This window comes from Vigna radiata, chromosome 1 (genome assembly GCF_000741045.1).
Source record: "Vigna radiata var. radiata cultivar VC1973A chromosome 1, Vradiata_ver6, whole genome shotgun sequence".
NCBI lineage: Eukaryota > Viridiplantae > Streptophyta > Magnoliopsida > Fabales > Fabaceae > Vigna > Vigna radiata.
In genome coordinates, this window is record NC_028351.1 from 1504751 (window position 1) to 1516959 (window position 12209).

Sequence of the window (12209 nt, forward strand, 5' to 3'; positions counted from 1 at the left end):
TCAATAAAAACAAACTTTAAAAAAATACTAATTAAATTTATTTATCGATTCAATAAAAACAAACTTTAAAAAAATACTAATTAAATTTATTTATCAATTCAATAAAAACAAGATACATGAATTGAAAGTTCTAAATAAGAGTTTTCTAATTAACTATGATATAACATAAGTTGTTCTTAATAAAGGGTTTCTAAAATTTTATGCAATTACATAAAGCTAAAATAATTTCAGTCCAATTAATCTATACACTACGGTTTCCAATTGTTTTATTATATATGCATGGTCTATAAAACATTGTTTAACATTAAATAGATGCATAGTAAAGTACAATGAGTTGGAAGGAGTAGAAATTATAGGTTTCAATTAGAAAAGTAGAAAAAGAGATGCATCAAACAATGTTGATATAGTGTTGCAATGATGTGTTACAAAATACAAACCTTGATTCTTAATTCATACTAAAACTAAACAAATAAGCCTTATTAAATGAGATACTCATAAACATTCTTCACATATTTTGACATATATAGTGTTCCAATTGTTTTATTATGCATGGTCTATACACTTACGGTTTCCAATTTTTAAACCTTAGAATGGTTTCAGCCACATGCTTTTTAGACACCTCATTTCATTTCAAACACCACATTTCATGAAATATATATATATATATATATATATATATATATATATATATATATATATATATATATATATATATATATATACACCAACACCATTTTAAGTTTTGAAAAAGAAGATGAATTTCTCATGATGATGTAAAATTGAAGAAATTGAAGAAATTGAAGACTCACGATGTCGTAAGAGGAGAGACCTAGGCATCGCAGAACGGGAGAAATTTGATGAAAATATGGTAAGATAGACGAACTCGAAGACAGCTGAACGTCATTAATAGTCACCATAAAATACGTTTTGGTGCACAAATGACATTAGTGATGACTATCAATGCCATTGGGCTAGGGTTTTGCGTATTTTAGTGGTGACCATTAATGGCGTTGGGCTTGCTTAATTATCACTCAATCATGCTTATGTTTCTCACGGATGCCTCAGGCTTATCTCCTCCACCGACTTCTGCTTTATAATTTTGTAAAAGCCGTATGTCTTAGACAGAGAATTGGAGGTAACAACGTAAGAGCACAATGCCTTTTGTATGAGCTTTGCGCAGGTGATCTGTGAGCTTTGCGTGGGTGAGCTTTGACACAGAAAGGAAGGAACAAGGGTTTTTATTTTATAGAGTTTTTCCTGCAAAGATAGAATTTTAAAAGATAATTAAGTTGAGTTTTATTATTAAAATATTTTATTATACCTAATTAATTTTAGTTCTATTGTTAAAAGTTAACTATAATAATAATCATCTCTTCCCCATCAAATCTATCAAACTTCTGTTTTTAACAGATACAATTTTTTCTAATATATATATATATAATGTGTTATTTTGAGAAACTAATTTAAGTATTTTTGTAAATTAAGTAAAAATATTTTTGAAATTATAATTTAATTTGGAGGAAAGACAAATTTTACTTATTAATTTGATTTTACGGTTAATTTAGGTTTAATTTTTATATTTTAATATAATATTAAAGTTATTCAACATTTCTTGTGAGATATTTGAATCTACTGTATTACTTGAATTCTTTATTCTCTTTGAGAAAATGTGTTAAAATGGTGAAAAGATGTGTTAAAATCTCACTTTTTAAAAGTAAGATTAGTTTATATAAGTCCAAACAAACTTTATTTTATTAAATCGGTTTATTTTATTATTTATAGATAAATTGAAATGAAAGAAAGAAAAATTTATATGCGTTGAAGAGTTTCTAAAATTTATTTAATTGGGAACACGTTTTTAAAAGTTTAATAACGTTTACAAAATTATATTATCCATCTAATTGAATATAATAATTCATGTAAGTATAAGAAACAAATATCATTATAATTAAAGAATTTGAGAGTTTTTCATTATAAATTATCTCAGATATTAGATATATAAGTTATTTAATGAAGAAGTTGATGTGTTTATGAATGTGACGATACGATTTTGTCGAAAAGAAGGATAAGTCAAGAATAAGAATTATAATTTTAGAATCGAGAGAATCTTCTTTTAGAAAATGCAATTGCGATTCTGGTTTATATTAACTCTTGTTTCATATTTATCTATCTATATATACTTACATAAGTTTAAGAAAATTTAGAAATTTTAAAATAAAGGCTCGAAATACATAAAAATAAAAAATTAGTGATGTAGATTTTCGAACAAGGCTAGTTTGTTCAACAAACACAAATTGGTTCGTCGAACAAATTTAACATTATATAAAATTAAAATAAAATTAATATTTATTTAATTTTCTAAATTCTTTTCCGATTGTAGAGTTGTCAAAATGAGTTACAATTCGCGGGTCAATCCGACCCACCATGGGTTCGGCCGGGTTGGGTTTGAAAAAATTGTATTTTTTTTATGCGGATCAGATTTAAATCCGACTCATACGGGTTGAATCCGTGGTGGACCGGGTTGGCCCACCAACCCACCTACCTAATTTTATTTTATTAAAATTTAATTTTAATTTTATGAAAAGATATTTATTATTTTTTTGCTTGACAAAATTATTTAAGTTTCCTATTTTCAAAATTAATGAAATACCCATGTTGTTAGTGAAATTTGAAATTAAAATTTGTTTAGATTTGAATGATAGAAAGTTTGTAATTTTTTTATTTAAAAAATTATAATTAAGTGAGTCGTAAGCCAACCCGTTTATTCACCAACCCGTGGTGGGTCGGATCGGGTTCGAATTTTCTGGCTCGCTAATAAATGAGTAGGGTTGGGTTGGCTCACTAAGTAATCAACCCGTAGTGGGCCGGGCTGGGTCAGGTTGGGTTACTGTTTTGACAGCTCTATTCAGTTGTGCTTATGATCTTTATGTTCTTTAAATTCTCTCCTTCATAGAACATCATAAATCCTTTGAATTGCAAATGTTTTTCCTTAAGTTTTCTCATATATGTTAAGGAGATAGTGTTCTATCATACCCTCCTACATAAAGATAATTTCTTCCCAAATTCGTATCACATATGTCTTATCATTCTCCCATGTTTGGAGAGAATTCAACGTGAATTCCAGAAGATCATACGAACAAACACAAACATAAATTAAAGACACAAATATAATATAATAAAAAATAGAAATTATACTAGTGATATTTGGATCCTTGAAAGAGGTCAATCTCTTATTAGCAAAGGTTTAGAGGTCTACCTCAAGGGCCAAATACCCAGCTACAAAAATTATCAAGCAATTTTAAATTATGGATGCAATGCTAAAAAAAAATATCAAAAGAATATTTTCCAAAGTAAACAATCAAACTATAAGTATGAATTTGATTGTCACTAAGGTCCTTAGGGATGGTCAAACAAGCTAACTCATGTTCATATATTTCTAAGTTTGTTTATATACTAAAAGAATGACTTTGAATATCAAAATGAATTGAGAAACAAACTAACAGATTATTAAACACAAGTTCTTTGAGTTATAAGCTTGTGTCTTCCTTTTTTGTCATCGTGTCTTCCGTCCACGATTGATGTCATGGTTCCTTCCACAATTGACGTCATGGTTCCTTGATAAACAAATCTTCCCTAGACAACAAAACAAAAAGATGTCAGTTAGTATTTTCTTTTAATGACAAATCAAGATGTCTCTCTTCTTCTTTCTCTTCTCTCTTTCTTTTCTTTCACCTCTCTATTTCTAATTTCTTTCTCCTATCTCGCTTTCTTTTCTTCCTCTTCTTTTTCTCTAGTTTCTTTCTCCTCTTTCTCTCTCTTTTCTTTATCTTTTTTTCATTCTTTTCTCCTTCTTCCCCTTCTCTCTTTTCTTTTTCTTCTTTCTCTTCTTTTCCTTTATTATCTCTTTCTTCCATTTCTGTAAGTGTTTCTTTCTCTTGTGCTCTTTTCAACTCCTGTTCTTGTTTGCTTTTCAACTCATAAATTTTGCAAAATTTGTTTTTCTTCCTCTTTAAATATAGAAGGTAATTCTTAAGGTTTTCATTAGTAATCACGGGACTTGCATACATTGATGAGTTTCATATCCATAGCCTTCACATTCGAAACATATTATAACACTTGATTGAACCCTTGGCAAAATATGCTTGTCATGCTTATGCGTCTTTCTAATACTAAAAATTTTACTATTCTAGACATTGGCACTCTCCACCAAGCCTCATGAACACAAAACTTCCAAAAGGATGTCTTTGTTGAAATAGGTTACAATGTTCAATATTGATAAATCCAAAAAGTTAAAAAAACAAAATAACAAAATATATTTAAATCCTCGTAGTCGTCTTAGTGTTTCATTCAAATATAGACTCCTTTTTAAGTATTATCTTGTCTTTTTCCATTCAATTGTTTTAGTGTTTGACAAAAAAACTCTAATAGCTTAATTAAAGAATGAACAAGTAAAAAAGATTAAAAGATCTAAATATTTACTTCAAATAAAACACAAAAATTTAGACAAAACTTAAAAAAAAATTAAAAAAAACTAAAACAATAAAAATAATAGAACTATTAGAAAATTTAAATAAAACAACATGAGATCCTAAGCAAAGACGGAATATAATTAAAAATCATAAACAACATTACAACATAAAACTTATGTTGAATTTTACAAATTTTTACTCTTGAATCTTTTAATATATATATTTTAATTAAATCTATTATTATTTTTTCTTTTTTTAATATTTGGAAATTCAAAAAAAAAAAAAAACTAAACACTAAACAAACCCTGAATAATTTATTCACGAGTTAAAAAAAAAAATCCAAATTGAAGAATGATTCAACCCATAATATCATGTTAGTCCAAGAGCCAATAAAATACACATAATTGAATTTAAACTCAAATTTCATAGTTGAAAATACCATTCATGAGTTATACAATCCAATTTACCAATACACATATCAAATGCAGAAATCATGGTCTCTCACACGATTAACATATCACACGTGTTATATCACAGTTTCAAACATCATACTCAATCATCCACACTCTATCAATCTTATCAACTAAATTAAAACAACACTACGCAAAGTCAGTTTCAAGCAATCAATTCAAAACAAAATTTTTAGCTCTCCTCGCATGTGAAAACATCTATAGACAACATAAATACTAAAACACTCTCCATACCGTAAAATGTTTTATTTACCCATAAAAACATCACAAGAACGATCAGAACATATTGTTATGATCACTGATAAACAAACAATCATATTGATGATTCAAAGAGCACATGCAGGAAAGAAAAGTCCACATACAAGAAAAAAATAGATTGGACAATGGATAAAGACAGAAAAGTTGACTTACACGATTGAAGAAACTTACCGGTCCAAATTGAAAAGCTCGCCGTGAGAATCACTCCTACAATCTCGTATCTTCAATAAGACAAACAAAAATGAGAACTCCTAGAGAGAAGTCAGAGAACTATAGAAATATGGTACAGAGATAGTGTGTTTTAAAATAATGAAACATGTTTATAAACTTCCTATTTATATAAAACCTTTTTAATATTAAAAATACCCGAGTCTCACTATTTTTAAACCACTATCAATTCTACTATATCATTTTCTAGGTCTTCACATTCTCCACAACAACATAAATTTTGGTCCTCGAAAATTCACTCTTCATGTACAAGATAAGCTCCCCTTAATCATTTCTCTAGTAACAACCACCTAGAGTTGTCCAACTTACCATTCCCAACCTTGATTAACTGAAACCGTACATATGTGATATGATGTTCAACAATATAGATTGGCCTAGTCACCACTTATAAAAGCACATTCTTAACCTCAAATCTACAACTTGAATCATCTTTTATTTCTGTCCGACTGTTTATATTTGATACACTAAACTTATCTTCCATATGCTTTTGACTACCTCTAGTAGGTTTTACAAAAATCTAAAGATAGTCTTGAGTCTCAATTTAAAACATGCTAGTTAGCACTTCACACCATCTTGTTCTCTTATCATTATGCAACCTGTATAAACATTACTGTACCTAAACACAATTTATTCAGCATTAATACTTTGAGGTAACAAAAAGAAAAGACAAAAAGAAACCACGTAACAATTAAAAATTCAAGTAAAACTCACTAAAAAAAATAAAGTTTTGTTACGTTAACATGTCTGCACCGCCTAATAAAATAACATTCATAATTTCAACTAATAAAACCTCTTTCATAACTAATAAAATATCATCCATAAATATATCTAATATAATACATTATAGGACAATGATATTTTAACACCATTTTTTGACATTATTTTGACACTGTACACCTGTCAAGATGTGATTGGATGATTTTAAATTAAAAAAGTTGAGGCAGGGATATATTTGGAAGAGAAAAACTAAAGTTTGTTTTTTAATTTGAAATTGTCCAACCACATTTTGACACGTGTGCAGTGTCAAAATAGTATCAAAAAATGGTGTTAAAATTTTATTTTCCTACGTTATAAACCTACATAATATAATATCCTTAACAATAAATAATATAATATCCTTAACACTAAATAATAAACTATCCTTCTTAAATCTACTGGATATAATGCGCATATAAAACCTACCCAAGCTAATATAACGTACTTGATATAAGATCATTCATAAAGAATATAATATCATTCTTAAATTTATTTAATATTATACATTTATAAGCTTATTTAATATAATATCATTTATAACATACCTGATATTATAGCATTTAGAATTATAAAGATCATACCAAAAATAATCATTCACTTATATTTACCAGTAGCATCCAAATAACCCAACTGATAGATAATTACTATTACATTATAAACCTATCATGCAATAGTTTTGACAGATTTCCATATAATCTCACTGTATGCGTTCAAACCTTCGATAATACAAAGCACGCTCTAATCCTGGTGTTTGGAGAAAACTCCAACAGAATAAAATACCCAATCACAATATCACGTTAAAGCCTTTTAAAGCAACTTTTACTGCAGGGGTATATAACATTCTTAGAAAACACTAACTTATGATGAATCACGTAAAACATGCCAGAAAATGAAGAGCAAATATATGTGTACTGGTATATATATAAAATAATACAGGTAACGGTACAACCCAGAAGAAATAATCAAACTTTCCTGGAAGAACTTTTCGTTGTATCCTCCAAACTAAGTAACATCACACAATGCATACGTACAAATTCCCACTACAGTAGTAAACTCAAACACTACTTGATCATGCGAAACTCTAATCATGGAAAGATTAAATTAGTACAATTACTACATAATATATATATACATACATATATGACACAGTGCATCCCCATGAAATCCTATCTATAGAAACTGTATCACCCAATCTTACACTAATGGTATATCATGGGCTTATAAAGTTATATATATATATATATATATATATATATATATATATATATATATATATATATATATCACAACATTCATCACATATGAACCAAGCAACAATGAGCATTGATACAGAGCATGCATAGAGTACAACGGAAGGACAAGCACAAGAAAAACAACCCAAAACCATGGTTAGCTTTCCTTACCTTAGTTAATCCTAGCTTCCTTTCTTTGCTCAAGATTCACAACCTTAACTTTCACCTCCTCCAAGCTCACGTTCTTGCCACCAAGCAAAATTCACTCTTTTGATTTTTCCAACCACCATCTCATAGTGCTCACACTATTTTTCTCTCCGTTTCTAAACTTTGAAACCAAGATCCCTTTATCTCTCTTAGTCTCTCCATTTTTATAGCTCACATACCCACTCCCCTATTTGTTCGTCCTCTAACCTTTATTTTCGACAACATTGTTTGGGAAAACCATTAAAAAGAATAACTGTTCCTGTGATATTTTATTCATATTGTTGCCAAAATTTTAAATAAAATAAGTGGCCTCCACCAATAACCTTTTTCTGCATCAAGACTTATTTTCTTTAAATCACGTACAGACCATGATGAATAAAATAATTAATAACCAAATCATAACAAATTCTAACCTCCAAGAAAGAATCAAATAAATTAATAAAACAAATAAATAATTTATTCATTAAGCAAAATTAAAACACAACCACTAAACCAATAGGGGACTATCATCAACAAAATATATGCTCTAAAATTTTTAGGATCTTACAATTGGTGTGTGAATTAGTATCTAAATTGAATTTAACACATTCTAGTGGCTAGGAACTAATAATATATTTACTCTAATTCTCAAATCATTTATAATATTTTATTTATAATACATATTATTTTAGATATCATTAACTTTTAATGTATAAAATAATATATAAGTTAAGAAATATAGTAACTAATAAAATTAATTATTATTTAATAATTTTCATGTTGTAAATGTCTCCTATTTATAAAAGAAATTGCCAGTGTTATTTTCGTTATAACTGAACCTGTTTTGTAATTAAATTTTAAATTTTATTTAGTTATAAGTTAATATAGGTAAGTGCATATTTTTATTTATTTTTTATATCAATCAATATTGTTTTATCTATAAATTAAGAATTCCACAACAACATACTAAAAATATAATAAATGAATTATATTACCTAATAATAATAATGATGTGATTAAAATACTTATTGAAAAATATTGTTATAAATTTGAAATGTTACAAAAATTGTATTTAAAAAATAGATAAATGTAATTGTTATTTTATCATAAATATAAAAAATATTTGTCTCTTTTTAAAAATTAAACAAAATGTTGATTCTTTAAAAGATTAAAGATATTAAATAGTACCAATATTATTTTTCGGAACTTATTATGAATTAATTAGTTAAGTATGATAGTCGATAAAATCATCCCAGGAGTATGAAGTTATATTACTGAAAGAATTATTTCTTTTAAAAAGTAATTACATTTTTTTTTACCAATTTATTGCGAATTTCCAAAATAATAAAAATTGGAAAATTTGTATTCTTAAAAACTATTTAAAAATTACTCTCTCTAATTATAGATAAACATGATCTAATTAGCCTTTTCTTTTTAAAAGCAAAGCAAAGAAGATGTCTGGGCATAAAAGATTGCGAAAAAAGTTGACGAACACCTTTGCATGTATATCCTACGTCGAGAGTAATTCATTTTTGACATGAATAATGGCATGATAATTAATATTATAAGAATACAATAACCATAAAAAAAAGTAAACTTTTATATTTAAAAATAAATATATAAAACGTGTACTACATAATAAAAAAGGAAAAACTAATTGCCAATACACTATACCAGAAAACCATTAAAAATAAAGACTCAAACGAAATTACACAGATTTATGTTTATAAAATATATGAATGAAAATGAAAATGTCAAGCTTCAACATCGCGGGAGCGTTCGGAGAGTTGAACCTCAGTTGAGTTGTGCTGATCACCATCATCATTGTTTTCTACTCTGCAGCAATAGCAAGCATACAAGATCAGCTGAACCAGTCCAGATACTGCTCCAATGCTGTTACTGATCTGCAACATTGAATGAATACACAATGCTCAAAACATTATCTCATTCAAGAACCACAAAAAAGGAAAAGCAAAGTAACGAACTAATTACCAGAACATAGATGTCGAAGGGGTGGATAAGAGCATATGTGGTCCAGCACACACCATTAAGGAAGTTCGCCAAAGAGAGCCAGAATGGCATGTATTTTACGCTCTTCGTTTTGATAACCTTAGCCTAATCATTATTTTTATATAATAACACCATTATTATAAGTTTTGGAAAAGAAAATGAACTTCTCATAATGATGTGAAATATTAGAAATTGAAGACTCACCATGATGGTAAGAGGAGAGACATACATCATCACGTTGAAGACATCGCAGATTATACCAACAATCAACGACCTTCTCTTAGTGCCATGCAGTGCCAGCAGTGTTATAAGAATGATTCCGGCAAAGAAAATAGCCTCGATCAGAAGTAAAATCGATACCTTTTTCTGTAGTAAGGGAAGACAGTGAGAAACATAAGCATAAATGAGTGATAAGTAATTGAATTTATTTTCTAAAATGGGAGAAATTTATTATAGAAAAAGTACATGAAGGAAGAAACATACGCACCCGTCCTTTATTGGTTGCATAGATAAAAAATATGGCAAGATAGACGAACTCGAAAACAAGTCCAACGCCATTAATGGTCACCACTAAAAGACTGTTTGGGTGCACAAATGGCATTCCATAAAACACCCAAAACGCACAGTTCAATACTGTAGCGATGTAAGGATCAGGCTTAAACTCTTCCACCGACTTCTGCTTTATAATTTTATAGAAAGTTGGGCTGCAATTCGTTCAAATAACCCATGTAATTTTTAGTAACATAAACATGATAATCAAGTAACATTTTTAGAAAATATGTGTATAGAGAAAGTAAGATTGATTACGCTGGTGAGAAGAACAAGCCGAAGGAGATGACATTTCCTGCAGAGAAAAAGCAAACACTCGATTAGAGTGTAAACACAACAAACTTTTTATTTCGTACAGAAATCGATTAAACAACAAAAGTCATGCAAAACTATGCAAGCATTAATTGAAACTTCATGAAGTTCAAGTTCTCCTTGTTAGAATCAAGCTCCCCCACGCAAACAAAACGAAATGCGACCGATCCACGATGCAAATCAAAAGTTGAACACGATGCAAAAGAAAAGTTGACAAAATTCGGAGTTGCAGCTTGGAAGAGAGAAGAAAACGAACCTATGATGCCGACGATGTTGCGAACTACTGCAGCGCTCACCATTTTCGAAAACAACCCAAAAAACAGAGAATTGGAGAGAACAACGTAGGAACACAATGCGTTTTGTGTTAGCTTTGCGTGAGTGAGGTGAAACACGAAGGAAGAAGGGTTTATTTTATAGAGTTTTCCTCCGAAGATAGAGTTTTAAAAGATAATTAAATTAGGTTTTATTATTAAAATATTTTATCTTATCTAATTACTTTTAGTTGTACTGTTAAAAGTTAACCATAATAATAATTAAATCTTCTCATCAAATCTATCCAACTTATCTTCTTCTTGCTTTTAATAGATACAGTTTCTTTTATTTTATACATACAGTTTTGAGAGTATATATACACAGCTGTTTTTATTCAAAAATAAAATTATATATATATATATATATATTTATTATGTCGTTATTTTGAGAAACTAATGTAAGTATTTTTGTATATTAAGTAAAAATATTTTTGAAATAATAATTTAATCCGTTATAGGTTGGAGGAAAGACAAATTTTAGTTATTAATTTGATTTTACGGTTAATTTAGGTTTAATTTTTATATTTTAATATAATATTAAAGTTATTAAAAATTTCTTATAAGATATTTCAATCTATTATATTACCTGAATTCTTGATTCTGTTTGAGAAAATGTGTTAAAATCGTGAAAAGAGATGTGTTAAAATCTCACATTTAAAAGTAAGATTAGTCCATATAATATAAGTTGAAACAGATTTTATCTGATTAAATTGGTTTTTTTATTATTATAGATAAATTAAAATGAAAAAAAGAAAATTTTATATTGAACGAAGTGTTTCTAAAATATATTTAATTGAGAACACGCCTTTACAAAATTATATTTTTCATTGTATGTATAAATTGTTTGGAATATCATGTTAGTCCAAGACCTACAATATTTCATAACTTAATTTATTATATGTTTATATCAAATACTAAACATAATTATTATTTTTTTCTCTATTTTTCTTTCATTTTATCATTCCATATCAAATTATCTCACCTTATGCTCATAGAAAACACATAAGATGTTGATTCACAAAAGACGACTGCTTTGAATACCAGAAATAAATTTCATCCTTTTCAAGAACTATAAACTTACATTTTTCCAAAAGTGAATCAAACCAACACCATATCTTGTAATATAAATCTATCAAGAGGTCATTTTAGAACCATTCAGATGAAAAGAAAATTTTATTAATTCAGTAGATGGTTTTGAAAGGAAGCTAAGTAACTTTGGGTAAAAATATAAATGAATGAACACAATACTAAGGAGCCATCAGAGCTTTTTGATAATGCTAATTCTTACCATTATTTAAGCATCATTTTAGTGGCAAAATCAACTCCTTCATAACTTTTACTTTGTTTTATCCTCACATTTAGTGTGTTTTCTAGTTTTCTTGTGTTTATTTAGTATATGCTTGTTTTTACCTCTAATCTCTATGTTTG

At 28.0% G+C, this 12209-nt stretch overlaps 1 protein-coding gene across 1 annotated transcript; it reads right to left on the bottom strand.

The window, feature by feature from the left end:
- Positions 1 to 9340: 9340 nt before the first annotated feature.
- On the bottom strand, positions 9341 to 10826 carry LOC106754750 (bidirectional sugar transporter SWEET6b-like). The gene is made up of 6 exons (XM_014636843.2): positions 10727 to 10826; positions 10417 to 10453; positions 10097 to 10313; positions 9814 to 9975; positions 9592 to 9714; positions 9341 to 9503 (listed from the first exon to the last, which is right to left on the bottom strand). Exons 1-6 carry the CDS (start codon positions 10767 to 10769, stop codon positions 9354 to 9356), a joined length of 732 nt encoding a protein of 243 aa, XP_014492329.1. The 5' UTR covers positions 10770 to 10826; the 3' UTR covers positions 9341 to 9353.
- Between the last annotated feature and the right edge of the window lie 1383 nt (positions 10827 to 12209).

Coding starts and splice junctions, on each gene's coding strand:
- LOC106754750 (XM_014636843.2), bottom strand. CDS start 10,769: ATGGTGAGCGCTGCAGTAGTTCGCAACATCGTCGGCATCATAG. Junction 10,314..10,416: donor GGCTTGTTCTTCTCACCAGC/GTAATCAATCTT, acceptor AACGAATTGCAG/CCCAACTTTCTATAAAATTA. Junction 9,715..9,813: donor TCTCTCCTCTTACCATCATG/GTGAGTCTTCAA, acceptor AATAATGATTAG/GCTAAGGTTATCAAAACGAA.